The sequence below is a fragment of the Scomber scombrus genome, chromosome 18, assembly GCF_963691925.1.
Source record: "Scomber scombrus chromosome 18, fScoSco1.1, whole genome shotgun sequence".
NCBI classification, from domain to species: Eukaryota; Metazoa; Chordata; class Actinopteri; order Scombriformes; family Scombridae; genus Scomber; species Scomber scombrus.
Window position 1 is genome coordinate 21420629 of NC_084987.1, and position 20928 is coordinate 21441556.

At 44.8% G+C, this 20928-nt stretch overlaps 1 protein-coding gene across 3 annotated transcripts in view; it reads left to right on the forward strand.

Annotated features, from left to right (window-relative positions):
• The window catches only part of LOC133998917 (RNA binding protein fox-1 homolog 2-like), a 42241-nt gene that overhangs the window by 10905 nt on the left and 10408 nt on the right, over positions 1-20928 (forward strand). For all 3 annotated transcript variants that reach the window (XM_062437957.1, XM_062437956.1, XM_062437958.1), the window contains exons 3-6: positions 13225-13428; positions 13581-13754; positions 14248-14301; positions 14545-14637. In XM_062437957.1, the coding sequence (XP_062293941.1) occupies positions 13225-13428; positions 13581-13754; positions 14248-14301; positions 14545-14637 (525 nt within the window). The remainder of the gene's footprint in view (positions 1-13224; positions 13429-13580; positions 13755-14247; positions 14302-14544; positions 14638-20928) is intronic.

A 20928-nucleotide genomic window follows, 5' to 3' on the forward strand; every position in this document is an offset into this window, starting at 1 on the left:
GACTGTTGTGCAACGATGGCGTCATTATGGAGACGGTTATGAAGTTCTGCAGGGTTCTCTTTTTATTTTTCCTCCTCTACAGCTCGCGGTAGCTTATAAATTGAAGGATTTGCAGGAAGGGGAATGAAAGAGGGAGCAATCGAGCTCTTCTTTCAAAGGCCCGACCATCAAATAAAAAAAGAAAAAGTCGAGAGAAATGACGCTATCACCGTCTTTCAACTTAAGCTCCGCACCATTCCGAACGCCACGCTGTTTCCACAATCCTACCTCCCCTACACATACACACACACTGTCGTTTCTCCTAATGCCTCTCTCTCTTCTCTCTCGGTTTCGCTCTTCCACTCTTTTTCTTATTCTAAGTGTCTCTCCATGCATATTGCTCTCAGTAATGAGTGCCTTATGTGTGCAGCGCAGTGGCAGAGTAGCTGACTATTTTCTTATCTACCTCCGAGCAGCAGAGCACATTGAACGGCTCAGACCAGCTCAGTGCTCGAGTGTGCGTGTGTGTGGATGAGTTTGTGTGAAAGGATTTGTGTGTGTGTGTGTGTGTGTGTGTGTGTGTGTCAGTGTGTCGGGGATGTGCAGCTCTCTGGCAGTGCCACAGGAGGGGAGTGTTGGTCTGTGAGCCTGTTCGCCCCCAGCCTCCCTCCCCACATCCCAACAAGGGAGATTCTCAAAGGCCTCATCTCTTTCCATGTATTCTTCTTCTTCTTTTTTTCCCCTCTCTCCCTCTACTCCTGTTCTACCCTTAGTATCTCCTTTCTTGGGAATACAGCTCTCCAACAGCGCGAGAGAGCGACTTAAAAGAGGATGACGCTGTACGAATTTGTCTTTCAGGTTTTAAAGTCAGTTTTTATGTAATATCAAATATCCCCTTCCCCTCCGCTCCCCTTTTTCGTCCGATATTCAGTTATTTCTGTCGCTGACGTGTCGGCAAAAATAAAGATTGCTAAAGGAGATTAAAGGCGAGGCGGGGAACGAGAGAGCATGAGGCAGAGGAGCGGAATAGAGGTGAAAGGGAAGCAAGTTATTTAAGATGGCTTGCCTGCAGGGCACAAGATCATACAACAGTCAGTTGCTCAGTTAGAGCAGTGCGTACAGTAGATTCCAGTCTCGCCCAGATTCCTCTGCTCTGCTCGGAAGACAAACACCCGAACAAGAGAAACCCTTTACGGTGATCAGTGGTACATCTGAACGCCCCCCACCTCGTTGTGTCTGTTGCGCCCGACGCACACACACCACAGCATTTGTTTAATAAATGATTTAAAAGTCGTCCCTGCAAATGTATTCTGCCCTTGAGCACACACACACACACACACACACACACAGTCTCCAGCGCACTAGCTGCTGGTTATCATGCAAATGGGGCCGAGCGGAGCCTAGCTTAGCCTGATTGGCTTGTTCGCCGCTGCAGTACATTTGTCTTAGTAATGCTCCTGTCTTATGTTATGCATGCATGTTTGAAGTGCCTGTAGGTCTGTCTGTGTCAATACTAGTGTGTTAAACGGTCACAGGCTCCTGCGGGTTCCTGCTTCTGTACATTGTGAGGTGTGTGTGTGTGTGTGTTGGTTGTGGGGAGTGGGTGTGTGCATGGCCATTCTGACCCTCGGGGGGCCATACATGTCAGTCTCCTGCTGTTTAGGTCACAAAGATGATCAGGGCTAACAACAGACACACACACACACACACACACACACACACACACACACACACACACACACACACACACACACACAAGCACACACAAACAAGCACATATTAGAGGCTACATTCCAAAGCAGTGTTATACCATTTAGCAGGTCTTCACCTTTACATGAACACTTGCTATTCTTCAATAACCGCTCTATAGAATAGTTACGCCTCAGCTATCTATTTTCTGGAGATACTTTCTTTGAAGAAGGAGGCCTTTGTGTGAGTCAGCTGATGAGTGTGGAGTAGATATAGGCCTTTGTTTGAGTCCGCGTGTGTGTGTGTGTGTGTGTGTGTGTGCGCCAGCCAAAGTTCAGGAGCGCGAAAATGATCGCAGCGCATCTGTGTGTACATTATGTGCGTGTGTTTGTGCGGGAAAACGCACGTGTTTATCACCGCGTCCAGTCTACGGGCTTAATCCCCTCAGATCATCCCCTATTCATCCTCTCATCCTCCTCACTTACAGCCCCTAATCCTGTCATCCCTCGCTCTCTTTTTTTTTACGGCAAGCCCTTTTATCCATTTATCTCTCTATCCCGTTATCTCCCGCTCGCATCCCCACGCCCTCCCCCCCTCTGTCCATTTGCCCCCCCCTTTTTTTTTTTACCCCCTACCACCACCACCTCCATTCACTTATCTCGCCCTCCCTCCCCCGTCCCTCTGGACGCAGTTCTAGCCAGACTCAGCAGATGTCTGAAAGCTTGGCATCAGGGCTTTTTTTCTTCCGCAGAGTTCGGTCCCTCCCATATGAAAATGCGGTGCAAAGAACTGCACTCTCATCTCTGCAAATGAAGCCCCCCCCCCCAACAACTTAGTAGTGGGAAGCGAGAGGGGAGCCCGAGCCAGAAGTGGGGGGAAAAAGGCGCAATGCAACGTGATATAGACTCATGTTCAGGTTGAGGTTTTTAGAGGCGCTCCCTCAGTTTTTGTGATGAAGGCAGCTGCAGCAGAGATGGTGATCTAGGAGCCTACCCACGCAGCTGTCTACCTTTAGCTGTCTACCGACCGGCCTACCTACCACGGCTTTTTTGGAGCTGACAAGCATCCACGCAATAAATAAATCATCAAAAAAAAGCTGCAATGCAGTGGGGGTCGCATTCGCATTCAGTATTCTCAGGCGTGCTAGTGCGTGGATAGAAGACGGCATCTTCTTCCTTCCTGTTCCTTTTCTCTCTCTTTCTCTCTGTTTTTCTCTCCGGGGGTTTGAGGAGACAGCAGCACCAGCTTTCTGACTCCATCCAGATCCAGAGGTTAGATGGCTAGGTAGAAGGATGGATGCTTTGATAGATAGGAGGGACTGAGGCTGAGAGGGAGGGAAAGTTTAAAAGAGGGGGCGGGAAGCAAGGGGGGAAGGCAGCAGAAACAGTTGTAACGCGAGTGCGTGAATGACAGACGCAGAGCTAAAGAGAAAAGAGAGAGAGAGCAGGAGAGAGAAGAAACTCAGGCTGTCAGGGGGAGAGAGAAAGAGACAGAAAGGCCCCGAGGGGGGATCAGAGCAGCAGGGGCCAGGGAGACGCAAGAAAAACAGAGGCAGAGAGTGACAGGGCGGACGAGCCCCGCACACGCCGGACAAGAGGAAGAAGGGACCGACTGCAAAAAGGGGGAAGGAGGAGGAAGAGTCAGAGAACGAGGGAGAATTTGAATGTGCGAGGCAGGCAGACGCGGACCGAAGCCACCGTCAGCTCATGGTCCTAGAGCACAGACAGGGGAGAGGAGGAACAGGAGGAGAGCTAGAGACACACAGGGAAGAGGAGAGGAGAAGGTACGAAAAGGTGGAGAGCTGGTCAGCAATTATCCCTCAAGATCAGACAATGATGGGGCTGTACTACCCTGCAATGCTCCCGGTAAGTTCACTTCTTCAGCAGGACAAGTTTTCTAGAAACAAACGAGTGCACATGTTGAGAAAAGCAAGACCAGAACAAGGAAAAACAACAGAGATCATTATGTTTTATGTTTCATTAGTTTAGTTTGGCTTGATGAAAAAAAGAAAAGTCATTAGTGTGCTGTTTATGGTATGGCCTGTTTTGCTTTGCTGTGTCTTGGCTCAGGTGAGGCCTTTGTCAGATAGTTGGCAGGGCATCAGGCTAACAGCAGGGCTTGTCCCTGCAGCTCTGCTCCTTTCACTCTTTAACTCTTTGCAACTAAGTAGTTCTTTAGGAAGAAATCATGCTAGTGGCTCATTACCACACTGTAAATAAGCAACTTAATTCATCTTTTTACCCGTCACATTACACAGGGAGACTTCGTTCACGCTTGCGCAAGAGCTGCAGAATTACACTGTTGTGACTATGTTAAAATAGTAGCTTAACACTGTAGCAGATTATGTTTATATAGTTGACGTTGTGTTGCTCCACTGCCTTTAACATATGGTGGGCGTGTCTGTGCTACTTTAGCTGACAAGACAGCCTGAGGATGAGAGCTGCTCTCCGGCTCTGTTCTAGCATGTCCTGTTCTGTGGTCTTGGGTTCCTTTGGGCCTTTTAGAGGGGTGGGAGGAGGGGGCTAGGGAGGCGCATTTGCATTTGGAACATGCCAACCTCTGCTTTAACTGCCTGTGTTGACATGCATCTGCGGTGGGTATTGCATGCTGTCGCCATGCTGCCTAAGCACAGTGGGATGTTATATTTTATAATCTGCGTGTGTGTGTATGTGTGTGTCATCTAATGTCATGTGCACAGAGGGGGCAGCCTGAAATTTTGTCAAGCGAGTCAACGTTGTCATCCAAGCTGTCCGAGCGGTTTAAACTTCATCCGTCCCCTGATTGAGTGAGACAGGTGCCTGGGCACAGTTGTTGCGTTTGCGTAGACATGGAGACACACACACACGCACGCACGCACGCACGCACGCACGCACGCACGCACGCACGCACGCACGCACGCACGCACGCACGCACGCACGCACGCACGCACACACACACACACACACACACACACACACACACACACACACACACACACACACACACACACACACACACACACACACACACACACACACACACACACACACACACACACACATGCACCAGTTGTTGCTAGGTGTGCTTTTCTACCCCCCTCCCATTCTCTTATGGCACAACAAACTCATTCACACACATACTATACTAGTACTATAAATCAATACACTGCTGTTGCCACTCCCTTCATTTGACCCATTCATAGCCTAACATGTGTACTACTTAAAGACATGGGAACACTTTTAATAACAGTAGTTACTGCGGCAGTGTTTCCCATAGGTTGAGCGGTTGAGGGTGGCCAGTTGGGAGGTTAGGGGGTGGCGGGGTGGGGTGTTGAGAAGCTACAGCATATATTAATTGACACACTGTAGCCTGTACTGTACATTTACTTTCTCTCTTACTGTCACATACACACACATTACACACTGCCTTAGCTACCCTCATAACAGTCCTTTGAAGAATGAGCAGCAGGAGATATCTGGGATTTGACGCACAAGTCAATGACTCAAAACAATCCCACGATAACGCGGGGTGTTATCACGCTTACGCAGCGCGCAAGTGAAAATCATTAGTGGCCCTTTGATATTGATGATCGTGCGAAATGTTAGCAGCGGGGCTCATAATTCTGCAGTGGCGCACCGCTGCTGCTGCAGAGTGAATATTGGAGAAACACTACTGCAGTGTTTATATTGAAGATTCAGCAGGATCAACTGGAGTAGGTTTGTCGAATATTTTTCTTTATTTGGTTAACATCTGCAAAGTGCCAACAGCTGACATCGCTGAAGAAGAGACAGTATGGGTGAGGGGCTACAAGTCAAAACCAGTATTTATTGTTATATAGCCTACAGTCACCTGTTTACAGCAAGGCTAAGCAGTAAGCAGTGGTCGGGATCATGTGCATTGATCATAAGTTGACCATAGATGCAGATCTATACTGCAGTATACTGTGTATGTAAGATAATATAGTGACGCACATAAGCGTCTGTTGTGGTGGAACCTCCCCCAAAAGTCTCTTAAATCTCAGTTACACTCTCTTTTACACACCAGCTTTCTTTTTCTCAATATTTTTCCGTTCCTTGTGTGTTTTTCCTTCTTCGCTCCTCTCTTCCCCCTCCTCTGTTTTGCTCCCCCCGCAGGCTAGAACAGCTGTAGGCTAAACACATTATTCCTCTTCAAAGAGAATGACGCCGAATGCAGGATGGCGGTAATAACTAGAAGGGTGTCAGGGCAGGGGTGGAGGGGGGGGGGAGGGGGGAGGGGTTGGTTCCATGTGGGAATGCACTTTAAAGGTGACACAGCAACAGTCACCCTGTCCTCTGTAAAATGTATGGTACTGCTCTCTATTTTGGGTGACAGGTCTCTATAGCATTGACTTTGGATAAGAGTTGGCAGTGATGCAAGGCTTACTTGATGTCACCATGAAAGTTATTTTAATGGTGTACATTTTACAGTCAGTAAGTATGCATGACAACATAATATAAATGTAGTTGACACATCCATAAAAGCACAAAAGCTGATTTTTATTTAATTTTTTAAGTCAATGACCGACACAGTTGATTTCTGGCTACATTAACATTCTTAACTCACAGCAGTCCTATAAACACTGCACACCTGCCACAGTTTACAGAACTGTCATGAGTCAGGAAGTCTCGGGAACTCCAGGTGGCTAGCTGGCTCCTCCAATCCCCAAAAGGACAGACTGGGGGAAAAAAACAAAAAAACAATTCCTCACACTAATCTGCGCTCTTTGTTTGGGTTTGTTGACGTGGCATTGTCTGTCTGGAGAGGTGAAACCGTGAGCTTGGACCGATCAGCGTGCGGATTCTACTTTGTTCAGTCAGTTGCTAACACTGGCCCGACCAGCTGTCTCTAAATATCAGGCTGATGTCAACAAACACATGCAGCAGCAGATGAATTAGTGAACAGACTCCGCTGCTCTGTCTGTGTTCAAACTGGTTATTATACTGGATATCCGTACTCTACTTTAACATCAGGTACAGACAGTCCATAGCTGTGTGGTGGAACAGCCTGTAATTTTAAATATGTATAACAATGACAATTTGGCAAGTGTCTTTTATTATTCTTGTCCAGCAACAGAGCATTGAGTAGTCTTCCCATTCATGTGAAAGTGGGTAGTGCACTTAGGCTGTGGGAGTGAAAAAACACAATGGCTGTCTGGCAAGAAGTTGATCCAGAATCAACCTTTGCTGAACGTGGCCAATCACGTGAGCCGGCGGTTGGACCAGAAGACGCTCTCTGTGTGTCACATCTGGTTGCGGGAGAGAAGCTGAACACATAAGAGAAACTGACAGAATTGTGCAACCGCACTATCAAAACACACTGACAGGTTTATGTGCGTTTTGCTGTGTCAGGGTATGCATGCATTTCAAGTTAACTGCACATTTAGCCTTGTTCAGCATAAGTATCCTGCTGGGTTACGGGCATTCCCTTGTGTTGCACATCTCACTTTAGAGAGCGACAGATAATGTCAAGGAGGTTACGTCCACCACCCATCTCACAACAATATAACCCACTCTAAGCAGATTTAGCAGTAAACCAAAGTGCCGAGCGTGCGATATTGGTGTCCTAACGCACAGTTTGACACTGCTCCACCTCAGGGTTAACTGTTCTCCCACTGCCCATATAGCCATGATGATATTGTCCAACACTAATGCAGCTCCTAACTGCCTCTGCCCCAGGCTGTATGCAGCTGGTCGAGGTGTGAAAACAGTCTCCACGTCGCCCCACACCAAAGCTCTTATACATACATATACACAAAGAGGCACATTGGAAGTGATGCGATGCACAGATGCAGTGCAGCAGAGCTCTAAATGTATGCAGTATCTCCTAGGTTACCTGCCACCTGCATGATAAACAGCAGTGTACCCCAGCTTAGACTGCACAAGTAAGTCAGTGCTGCTGAGTTTTTATACTTCCATGCCGGCGACAGCAATGGCAGGAGTCATTGTTTTTTCAGCTTGTCTGTTCGTCAAATTTTTGCAAATGCTGGAACACCTTGAGGGAATTTCTTAGAATTCAGCACAAACAACGATTTGGACTCAATGATGAACTCATTAGATTTTGGTTGTCAAACGTCAAGGTCACTTTAACCTCACATAACATGTTTTTGCCACATATTCATCCTCCTATTATGACAAAGTTTCACACAAATGTCAAATAGGATAAAATGATGAAGTGATAACACTTCATATCCAAAAGGTCAAAGGTCAGATTCACTGTGACATCATAATATTCTTACGAAAACACTTTTCTGGCCAATATTGTACACCATAACACGCGGAAGGAGAGATTGTGACCATATTTTACATTTTGGTCAGATACTGTTAGGTGACACTAACACTGTGGCGATTCTATTAAATTCCTTCAAAGTCTTCACTACAAATATTACACAAGTCTAGACAGACGCGGATATAAATTTGAGCTTGACTGGTTTGCGGATGCATTCAACCACGAGACAGTATTTCTAGTTTCATTTCAACTTTCTCTGCCGCCACTGTACAAATTCTCCATCTCGCTGCATCCACTCAGAATAAGCAATGTGAGATTTTTCTTGCCGATGGAATAAAAACAGTTTGAAGTGGCGGCGCAGAAAACATATCAATACATACAGATGCTGCACTGGCTTGTTTTGCAGATTTTCATCCTTGTGGTCGATAGATCGGTGTGATGGATTCTTGGCGGTTTCAGGATAAAAAAGCTCATTGTATTCTTCTAGATTTTGTAGTAAATCACGTCTGATTGAAGTTAAAGGAAATCTCATGAGTGTAAATGTCTGTCAGCGATGATATAAGAGCTACAGACAAAGAGTCAAGAAATAATAATCATGATTTGGGAGCTAGTGAGTACATCAATGCTACAGATGCGGTCATACCAGTGACTCATGAAACATCACGCATCATTTATCAGGAAGACAAGACGGAGGTTCAGTGTGTTTGGACTGAGTTCCTTTTGTAGAAATATCATAGTGGAGGCTTGAGGATTTACCCATCAACAGACAATTAATCAGCAACTGTTTTGATTATCAAATAATTGTTTTAGTGAAGGGGGAAAAAAACTCATGTCATCTGTGAAAGTAAATTGTATATTTAAGTTATGTTTGTTAGTTGTTGGACAAAAGAAGACACTTCAAGATGTCTCCTTTGGGCTGTGTGGGAAATGACAATTTATTGATATTTATAGACAAAAGAGAATCTAAAAAATAATCGATTCATTGACAAACTATTCTGCAGATAATTGAAATAATAAAATCATACATCAAAGTCACTTTATTGTCAATTCTAACTACATCTACAGGACATATAGCGGATTGAAATTGTGTTTCTCTCTGACCCACAGTGAAGTATACGACAATGAAACAACAATAGTGCAACTAAAAAGTAAAAAACACATTAAAAAGAAACTACCACACATAAAAACTGTATTTATTAGTATATATTTTGTAGTAGTAGTAGTGTTGTAGTAGGTTCTTTTTTAATTACTGTAGATTGAAAGTGTTTAGTTTCTATTTATAATCAACCATTTTTAAGTTTTAGCCTGCTTCCATTATCGTCAACTATAACAGCCTCTGTCTTTATGCATAATTGCAGCTTTCTTTTCTAGTCCCCACTCAGGACTAAGCTTCTACTTCTTCCCCTTCTCTCTCTCCGCCCTGTCGCTCTTTATCAGCCTCGCCCGCTTGCTTGGTTCTTTTGTTATTATGGTACAAACCAAATCACTTGTGAATACTCCACCCATTATTTGTTTTAATTTGAATGATTTAATTTCATCCAGAACAGGCTTTGCTTTGCTTGTGGTGAATCAAAAGAAACAAAACTGAAACCGGCATGAGTTAAACAGGGGGAGGGGGAAACAAATATATTGAGGCCGTCTCGTCCTGCCCAAGGTGAGTGTTAAAGTAAGAGCTGTCAGTGTGATTATGCTAATGACGCCGCTGCTGACGCTGATCCGAACGGTCAAAAACAGACGAGCCGCGTGTCACGGATCTCAGCAGTCACAGAGCTGCTGACACTGACAGACAGCATCGTGGGACCCCTGTAGTTTAAATGAATTCAAGCCTATTATGCGATCTCTTGATGTTACATGATGACACATTTATTTGTTACTTAAAGGAAAAGCTTTTATTTTGTTAAACTATGGCTGTCACTAGTATGGGATTGTGTACTAGAAAAAGCTTCTTCTGCGTTCTCTGCAAAGTAATTATTCCTGCCACATAAACATCCACGTGTCCTCCGAGCCAGTGAACTACTGATGCACCTCTAAGGGACGAGCTTAGCGTAATCTGATTGGCAGGAAGGAGACAGAGAATGCCGTATAAGGAGATGGGCAGCGGCCTACGCTTTTGATGGACATCACAGCGCAGCAGAGGTTTTGAGCGGCTTGAGGGGCGGGTGTCGGTGGTTTTAAAAGAGGGGGGGGGGGGAATTCTCCCTCTGGCTTTCATCAAGCGTGGCAGGCAAGAACGAATAGGGAAGGGGAAAAAGGAGGGGGGGGGGGGGGGGGGGGGGTTGAGTGAACGGAGGCATACTTCTCCAACCACTGGAAAAGAAAAGAGACGGATTGCAGAGGGAGAAGAAGCTGTAAAGAGTATTTTTTCAGCCTAGGGAACTTTGCATGACAGCAGATAGTTCCTATAGACAAAAGGGCTCATGAGTTTGTATGATTGATGAGTAAAACTTAAACGGGGGAGGTTTGGGGGGGGGGGGGGGGATTCAGTAGCATCACCACTTGGTCACTGAGTCTGTGTTTCTGCGGCTGGTGTGTGTATGCGCTTCACTTTTGGGGCTGGGTTATGCTAAAAGTCAGCAGACACAGACGCACGCTTGAAAGGTTTTTTTTTTTTTTTTGCCGAGACAAAAAAAAGGCTTCTTCTCCCCCTTCATCTTCTCCGTGTGTGGAAAAACATATGGTGTCTCAGGTAACACGACCGGGCTTCTGCTGTGCGCGTGCATGTATGTTTGTGTTAGTGTGTGAGCATGCATGAGGGGAGAGTGAAACAGCATGGATGAATAGGTCCAACTCCAGATGGTCCTTTTTTGCTATTTGTAATATTAGAAAACACGTCTGTTGATACCTGATCTGCTCTGTTGTCAGCTTTGCTCAGATTGCCTTTCATGTGATTTTTAATAATAAGCATACACTTTTTGTGTGTGTGTGTGTGTGTGTATGTGTGTTTCACGGATTCAGCCAATTCTGCATCTTATCTCACAATGTCAAAACTCAGTGTGGAAAGATTTCTGTCGAGACCAGACACAACGCTAATAGTGTGTGTCATTATTTCCCATAATCCCCTTTCCCCCTTTCCTGTTGAGCCCCCCCCCCCCTTTTCTTTTTCCATTATTTCTTTTTTCCTTGCCCTCTCATATTTGACTATATGATGCTGCCATATAGGGCAGTGCTGCTCCTCAGTCAGCGGGTCAGGAATCCCAGCGTGTGTGTGTGTGTACTGTTTTCAATTCTGATCTTAATCCACTGCCTGCTGTCATCCGCCTGTCTGATTATTAGCTCATCCATAATTTATTTTCTTTTTGTACTTCGTCGGCTAAATCATCACAAACCCTCAAAATAAATGTGATTATTATAACACCTTCAAATATCTCTTCACATTTAGTGTTTTGATGTGGAGCTTTGTGTAATGATATCCAGACTAAGCTCGGTGTTGCTTTATTCAGTCGACATCAGTTCTGACTGTGCTTTGATAAACAATGAGCTGCTTCTTTGCCCTGAAGAAGAAAAAGTCTCTGGAAAACATTAGATAATCTGAGTTTTATCATATGACAAGCCTGCAAAAGAGATATCTCAGTTCTAAGAGACTCAATTACTGACCAGCTCTCACTCTGTCAGACATTAAAAGCTAAAAACCCTAAAAAGCTCAAACCTTTATTCCTGTGAAAGCATAATAAGATCTCTGTTTAAACATCATTTTTAACCTTCTTTTGTCACTCTTTTTTTTAACACCTCTGCTGAGCATTTTTGGGGTGTGTGAATCATCCCTGGGCAGGGATATGCCTATAGGACACACCCTTTAGTGGCTGAGTACAAGCTACTGCATGTTTTTTGGCTCACATGCCCTAACAAGCATACTCGGGCTTTGATATAACCTACTCAGTGTAGACTAAAGCCTAACCAATGAATTTTAATGGCTCCTCGTCTCAAGGTTTTTTTTTGCTGCTTCCATTTTTATCACTAGGTCACGGAAACCATAGCAGATGGTAAAACAATTCACACATTCTTTCCTAACATACATTCAGCCTGAACCACAGTGAGAATGGCATGAGAGAGGACGAGTCTGTTTTTGGATTACACAGCCATCTCTGATGCCTCCTCTGTCTTTTGGGCTCAGGCCCTAGAAGCCGTCTGTCTTACAGATGGGCCTTCTAGCCTCAGCTGGCTGTTAGCAGCCAGCAACGGCCATCGCTGCAGGAGAATAGTGAGCAGTTAGGCTATAGGATTAGAGAAAGAGAGAGAAAAAGAGGGAGGCAGAGCTCATTTGGTTTGCGGCAACGCATCTTAGTTACTCTGCATAATTAAAAAGGCTGTCTGGAGACTGGGTGTCTCTAGGCGTCACCCAGCCCAGATCCAGCCCACGGCAGAGAGCTGACCAGTGGTTAATGGTGGTGGATGCTGTGTGTCATCCTGCCTGGCCTGGTGTGGAAGAAGCAGCAGCCTTGACCCCCCCCCCCCCCCCCACTCACACACACACACACACACACCCACTGGCCTCCTTTCTCTTTCAGCTTATCCACTCATCCTCCATCTCGTAGTGGATATTTCTCTCTCTCTCTCTCTCGCTCTCTATTGCTTTACTGTAAATGGATTTTGTGAAACTTAGTCCAAGATGTCCTTCAGTGTGTGAAATGATTGAAGCGGTAATATTGCAGAGTCACTACACACACACACACACACACACACACACACACACACACACACACACACACACACACACACACACACACACACATATATACAAGATAAGGAGTATGGGCTGGAGCAGCAGCTCAGCTATAAAGAATCTGTAGATGATACTTGTGCTGATACAGTTGTAACAGTGCAGAGGGGGGAAAAAAAGGACCTGAGGCAACAACTTTCCCAGCTGATCCACAGTGAATCTGATTTATAGATTTCTAAACGAAATCCAAAAAAACAAAATCCAGGAACAAGCATTCGCACAATGCATCACTGTTATCATGTCATAGTTGGTGTTTATCTTTCCGTCCGTCCGTCCATCCATCCCATAAGCATCTTCATATCTAAAACCGTGTATCGAATTTTCTGACTCTTAATAATGGATGTGTTTGCTGTAAATATTTCATGGTTGGCTGACTGAAAACACATGCCTGTCAGAGATATGGTGGTAGAGGGAGGAGGAGGAGGGAGGGGGGGTGTGGCAGAGAGGATAGTGACTGAGTGCTGAGAGAGAGAGAGAGAGAGAGAGAGAGAGAGAGAGAGAGAGAGGATTTAACCCTTTCATTCTGCCTTCCATCATGACGCCACTGCGAGGCTCACTGAGTATGTATGCTAAGCTGTTTCCTCTTCTTGCCCCTCCCCTCCCCGCTCCCGCAGGGCTCTCAGGATTCAACAGGAGGACAGGAGGGCTTGGTGGCCCCACCCTTTGCAGCGTTCCCCCCTCCGCCCCCTCCTCAAAACGGACTACCGGGGACGGATTTTGTCCCCGGGGCCATGTTCGGTGCTGGGGGCCAAGCTACAGCAGAGGTAGGGGCCGGCGCTAACGGAGCCACCACTGCTACCAGCAACAACAACAACAATGTAAGCACTTGTGTGTGGTGATAAAGGCTTTTAATGGTAGTTTAATTATGGGATGTTGAGTCATTTTACACCTTGTATTTTGTCACAATATTACTAAAGTTGTGATAATATATGTGGAATAAGTCTTCTTCTTTCCTCTCTGATCTCCGCAGGGAAAGACAGAGGAGACGTCCCAGGGCGAGGCGGGTGTACAGTGTGGTACAGTAGTGGTTGGACCAGTGGGCTCCCCGGGAGAGTCCGCAGAAGCCAAAGGGACCCCCAAACGCCTCCACGTCTCCAACATCCCCTTCCGCTTCCGGGACCCAGATCTCAGGCAGATGTTTGGGGTAAGAGGTTTTTGGGGAATGTTGCCGGAGGGGGCCCTCATTTTTAAACAGGATCAATAAATCAGTCTAGACACCCCCGGGTGCTCCGCAGAGAGAGTGGGGGGGTGGCAGCTCACCAGGGTGTGGGGTGTTGGAGGCAGACATAAAGAGTCCACAAAGGGAAAAACACTCATGGGTGTTCTCTTAGTGCTTGAAGGGGGGCGGGGGCAGTTATGTGTGTCAGTGTGTTAGCATCGGTGACGAAGTGACAGGAGGAAAAAAAAGTGGGGAAAAGAGCAGAGTTCAAGGCAAAGGGACAGAAAGAAACATACTATGAAAGTTGTCTTTTGTATAATAGCGACCCCTAGTGCAAAGCAGCTGTACTTCAACATCAGGAGCTTTTGATTTTTTTTACAGTGAAGCCGAGCCAAGAATAACTCAAAGATGTTACGTAACCCATCGCTTTCTTTGCTTTTCCACGTTATCTAATTTCTCTCCTCGTGTTTATTTTCAGCAATTCGGGAAGATTCTGGATGTAGAGATTATTTTCAATGAGAGGGGTTCAAAGGTAAGTGTTTTGTTTTTTTTGCCATCCCAAAATGAATTGACAGTAATTCAAGTATTTTCCTTATGTAAATTTGACGTGATAATCAGGGGGGAGAAAGAAAAAAAATCATTGTTCCACAACCGCACCGTCTATTAAGCAATGTCAGAATCCCCCCCCCCCCTCTCATCCTCTCTCTCCCGCAATCCCCTCATGATGTGCCCCTCAATCACCATCAACCTCTTTAACCTCTGCTGTGTACCACAGGGTTTTGGCTTTGTGACATTTGAGACCAGCGCAGACGCAGAGAAAGCCAGGGAAAAGCTCCACGGCACACTGGTGGAAGGTCGTAAGATTGAGGTAATTTTCCTCTCTCTCTCTTTCTCTTTCTCTGTCTCTCTGTCTTCTTCCTGTGCCTCACATCGTAATTTCTGCTTGATCACTGACTTGCTAGCTAGCTCCCATCCTCCCTTTTTTAGTGATATGCTCTGATGCAGCCCACTGGTATCCTCCCTCACTCCCTGGTCCTCTGCAATATGTGTTTTTTGTTTTTTTTAAACGACTTGTTTGCTCCTTCTTTTTTTTGGGGGGGGGGGCATTTTCTGTGGTGGGAATGACTTTGGGGGTTGCAAGAACACTACATAAGGCATGTACTTATTTCCTCTGCAGCATTGTTTTCACATTAAACTGTTGCCTCTTCACCTTTTTTTTCTTATCTTCCACTGATGTGCAACTAGCAGCCACACTGATATTACAATTTTTATTTATTTATTTATTTTCCTGCAACAAACGGAATGATGTCTGTGTAGTCGGCAACCGGAGGGCACGAGAGGAACGCAGCGAAAAAGGATGATGCATGGCAGATTGCTGTCAGATGCTCTTTATTTTTCCTTCCCTAGCGTAGAAAATCCTTCTTGTGTTCCTCTCTCCCGGGCGCCGCGGCTAAGTGGTTGTGACAAGCTTATGGCTCCTGGTGCAAAACAGTAAGCATGCTGGGAATCACAGCAACACTTGACGCATGTTCACTTTTACGGAAGTCTGGATTCTTTACCAAAGAGCTGTACTGCTTGAGATTGTAATGTAAAGTCAATGTGCGTCCAGGTTTATTTGTTTGGTTTGATTTGATTGGGTATTGTGTTTGTTTTTAACTGAAGCATGTGCTGATTTGTTTTTATTATTATTTTTAATCTGGGTTTTTAATCAGCCGGTTGTCCATTTTTTGGATCTCTTGGCCACTGTAAGCCAGGATTTCTGCATGGGCTTACTGTGGTGATTTCCTTGTTGTGTGTGCGTATGTGTGTGTGTGGGTGGCAGATGTGTGTGAGAGTCAGTTCCTGCATGATGGATGAGGCTGGCTGGTTTTATTTATTTTTTATTTTTTTAAGTTCTGTACTCTCAGTTCACCTGCAGTGTGGTCAGGAATGAAAGAAAGCCACCTGCATCCACCGGTGCAACATAACTCTCTACCACCATCACCGCCACCACAACCACCTCCACCTTCAGTCAGTCAGCAAGCTGAATGGATACTGATGGAGCCAATTTAACCTGCATCAGTCAACGACCCCCGTGTCGTCCCCCAGCATTGCTTTTTTTTTTTAACCCAACCCCCTCAAAGTTTCCTGCATGACGTCGTCACTTTTTTTATTAATCAGCGAGCCGTTTTGTCTGTTTTTTGTTTGTTATTTCAGTCGTCACTCTCTCTGCATGTACTCGAGTAGCGGTGTGAAGGGTGGGGGCTGTGGCGAGTCATGTGTCAGCCGCATGGTGGGCCGGCAGCAGGAGTCTGCGGAGTGTTTCTCTTTTCTGTCTGTTTATGGTGCATGAGCCTGAAGAGACAAATGGCTGGCGCAGGACGAATCACGGATCGGTGTTTACACATTCTTTTGACTCAGGAGAAAGGGCCGGACATTTCTATTTGAGGCAATGCTCTCTGGCAGTTCTCCTGTCTCGCAGATGTCGCCGCAGTAACTCTCACTTTAATTGGTCATACCATTTCAGAGTTTGTCGAACTCCCGACGCCAAAAAAAACTAACTAACCATGGGTTTTATAATTCAGAAACTCTGAAATATACGGCCTACTTTCTTTCTAATGGTTATGTATTGTTAAATATTTATCGTGTGTGACTCTGCAATTCACCGCTCTCCACTGGCATGAGTTTAGTTGACTTTAGTAGCTTAAGTGTGCATGGTTTAGTCGTTTAATATGGAAGCCTTAACTGAGGCCGTGCTGCAGGATAGCTGGATGTGTTTTTTTTCTTGCATGTTTTATTCTGTGCAGCTGTTTTTGTTAAATTAGTTCTGGTGATGGGACTGTTAACTTTCTTTACTGTTCGGTTTAGCATGAAATCAGCGCCTCCATAGTCTTGTTTGCGCTCATTGCAAAATAGGGCTTGAATAGCTGAATTCTTAGTTTTCCGAATGGTTTTTTTGACTGATTTCTAAAGGTATGCTGTACCTAAATCTAGTGCTGTCTTTTCTTATTGTTGGTGCATGCCAATGGGAGTTAGTCAGTAGTTCAACTCATAGCTTAGCTGCCCATAGTGTGCATGTATGTAGCTTTATATGAAACAGAAAGAGAATTGTTGTGTTTAAAGTTCCACTGTACCTCTCTTTGTCTGGAATAAAACTCTGCGCTTTGAAGAAGTCAGTTTCCTGTGCACTTCCAATGTGTCCATGTAAGTGGCCCAACTCCAATTCACTTTGTCTCTACCTGCTTCTCTGTGAACTCATCTCATCACCATTCATTCTATATATAAACTACAGAGCCTATATATAGCCTTGACTTTCGTGTATCTGTATCTTTTAAGTATGCACTCACAAATATACACACCTCAGCGCATCTCCACCCCACCCCCCCACCCCCCATCCAACGGCTGTGTCTGTGACTGTTCGTGCACCCTAACATAAAAAGTTGAAGCAGTCTTCACTCATAATGTCATGTGACTGTGGGATGAAGCTAACAGCAGAAAATCCCTTCAGACCATTTAGTCACATATGTGATGTCATGTCGCATATTTAATTCTCCCACTATGCTGCAGATACTGGCTGTTAAAGAGAGTGGATTAGGGTCTCTGCATGGTCTCATTTGCCTCAAACACTTGATCACAGAAATCCTGAAGTTAAGAGTGATTGGACGGGAATACAGTATCCTTTTTTTTTTCTTCCAGGGAACACAATTTGAATATTTTCTCACTTGTTTCTCACTATGTTTTGACTCTCCACTGCAGTAAATATGCAAAACATGAACATGTATGCTGACTGGTAGCCAGACTGTTATGGTTAAGTTTATATTTTTACCAAAGAATCTGCAAGTACCTACATTAATTTTAAATAAAGCTTTTTGCTGTGCTGTGTGTGTATGCAGCCACAGTAGAGGACGCACAGACAGGTAGCAGAGACCATTGCTGAACCCTTTCCACTCCCGTTCACCAACCTCCGCTCTAAGGTGTTGTGTGTTTGCGGCCGCCTTTGTGGCCCGGAGCGTTCTGGAAAGTGACGTCTCCTCTGCAGCGCAGAGTTTTAGTCAGACGTTCGAAACACAACAGCGCAGAATAGCCGAGGTGTGTGTGTGTGTGTGTGTGTGTGTTGTCACAAGCGGTGAAGCTCTGCATGCTTTTAAACTCATCAAAGTCGGGGCAGCTAGTGAGAAAACAGATCATCATTGCATGGATGTGTGTGTGCGGCGAAAAAGAGGATGAGAAGAAGAAGGAATTGCGCCTGCAGTCGTGCAAACTCGACCGCGCACGCTCGCCAAGATAGTGTTGCCACGGCGACACACACACTCCTCGACGGGACACAGTCGGCCTTCAGCTCACTTGGGCCCGAGCATTATAGCAGCCATTCCTATTAACATGATCATTACCGAGGATTGAATCAGTAGCTTTATTTCTATTTAGAAGAAGTTAGAGCTTGATTGTTGACGGCCCTGAGGTGAAGGCTTACCAGCTCCTCATGTCCCATTAACCCCCACCCCCATCCCCTAAACGCCCCAGCTTTGGATTTGACCGGTCCTGTTCTGTTACTGAAACTTTCTGTTACTGCATGATTCCCCCCCCACCCACCCTCCAAGAAAAGATCAACGAATGAAAACGTGCGAGTATCCATGTGTGTGTTTGCTTTGTACACAAGTGAAAAAAAATAAATGTAGAGATGGTTGAAAAGAAAAGGGGAAAGAGAGTTTGCACTTTGCCCTTTCCAACCCTCTGTCTGTCTATCTTTCTTTCTGTGTCGACTCCATTCTTTCTCGTCCTTTTACCAACTCCCCCCACTTCTTCATTCTCTCGTTGCCAGTCAAGTTTGTCTCTTCTGTCATTTTGTGTTGATTTTGAAATGAAACAGCAGCTGTTTTTCTAAATCTCACTACTTTTTTTTTTTTTTTTCCTCTATTACTTCTCGACTTGCCTTGTTATGTTTTCATTTTTTATAATCATCGAGTTTGTTTCGTCTTACTTTCATTGTTTGACTATTGCACAACCCTTTCGGTATATGTTCTTTTTGTGGTGACTGGTTAGAAAACTTGGAAATTATAGCCACTCTGCCCGATTTCTTCCAAAAACACACTCTTCCCTTGTGGCCTAACTTAACCCACACCAGAATGAGTCCTCTCTCTTCTCTTCTCTCTCTCTCTCTCTCTCTCTCTCTCTCTTGCAACATCTAACCAAAAATACCTCCACTTGTCCCTTTGACTGTAATACAGCCAGACAGTGTTAAACCAACCTTTTTTCTATTCTGCTCTTATGACGGAGGGCTGGTGTGCATTTTGTTATCTGCTCTTCTGACTTTTTCCTTTTGGAGGTGTTCCAGTCCTTCACTACTGCATTCATTAGGCTAGCGTTTTTGGGGTTAAGGCAAGGTTGCCCCCATATCTCCATTCTCCTTGTACCACATCTTTTTTCCTCTTTTTTTTTGTCCTTCTAGAGCACCGAATACTTTCCTGTCACCGGTCTTGATTGTTGTAATGATGCTCCGAGCTCTGTTTAAAACACCCGAGAGCTCGCATCCTCTCTCTCTCTCTTTCTCTTCCTTTCCTTCCTTTCCTTCTTTTCACTCTCTCATATTCTGTCCTGAGCTGTAACTCTGCTGCTGTCAGGTTTATTTAATTTTGGGGGAAGAAGAAAAAGAAGAAGAAGAAGAAAAAGAAGGGGGGGAACATTTAGGTTTCTTTTGTTTACTAGGATTATTTGTTCCTTTATTTATTATATTTTTTTTCTGTTTCCCTGACGACTTCTTTGTGTTGTTGTCAGTCTCCACGGTAACCACTCGCTGTTTCTACGGCAACGGTAAGTTGTGTACAAACATCTATCACTGAACTGATCCCCCCCTCCCCTCCCCAACCCCCCTGAAATGGGCATTAAGTACCATATACTGTATTATGTACAGTATATTGTGAAGCTGTAATATATATATATATTAGCCTTTGTATTCATTATTGACCAAATGAGACAGGCGCATCACACACAGACAGGCGGACACAGCATCCTCGGAACAGATTGGATCTTGTAACAGTAATATTTTGTCCCCTCCTCCCCTCCTCATGCCCGCGCCTATCCCCCACCCCACTCCCCTTCCCTCCCCCTCTCCCACCCCCCCACCATGTCATTAACACCTCACTGGGAATGACCGAATGTAATCACCCTCCTCTATGCAATGACACGGCTATCCACAAATCCATCTGTTTAATTCTCCATTGGACTTAATGTATGTAGTACTCATTTTCTTGATTAATAATTAAAAAAAAAAAAAGATCAACAGAAATGATATGAAGCTTGGCTCCCTTTTACGCTGCCTACGATTTGCTTTGTGAGTGAATGCAGAAACCCCTCGCCCCAGCCCCCCCTCCACCCCTCCCAAGCTGCAGGGCAAATAACTAGCCGCTCTGCTTTTGAATTTTTCTTTATTTTTTTATTGACCCCTTGTCTGCTTTTAGCATAGTTTGTCAAATTGGACATGTTTAATGCGGCCACACATTTAGTGACAAAAACTGATCAGATGTACATACTAAGACTAACAGTAGAAGTTTTTGTCTTCACTTGCTGTTAAAATGTAAACTATTTATTAGAGCTCTTGTGCATATTTCTGTGAAAATATAACATAATATTTAGGAACCAGTGCTGTGTAACCATATGCATCTCTAAACCGATATGGGGTTTACCTTGCTGTTTATTTTTGGGTCTCTATTATGCTGCCATTTTGTTTTTCCTCTTCTTTTTTTGGTTTGGTTTTTTCTTGTAGTGGATTGTCTGTGTATCAGTAGTCGTAGTAGTAGTCGTAGTCATAGTGTACTGGTCTTAGTTTGTGACACACAGTTCTAATGCCTGGCATAGTGTCTCATGTTCATTTTATTTCTCTCCTTTTTTGGGAATGAGGATTGCTCTCTCTCTCTCTCACACACACACTCTCTCCCTCTCCCTCTCTCTTGCTCTCTCTCTCTCTGTTTCTTTCTCTCTCTCTCTGTTCCCTCCATCCTTTGGTGCTCTGTTCCTCAACCCACCACATATAATGAGATTTTCAGGAGAATGGTCACCAAATCTAATTGCTTTATTTGAATGATGCACCTTGGTATATATGTTTTTTGTTTTGTTTTGAACAGTAATTGTTAATTTTATTTTTTGTGTTGCTCATGTAAAACTTTCTCCCTTTTTTTCTCTTTTT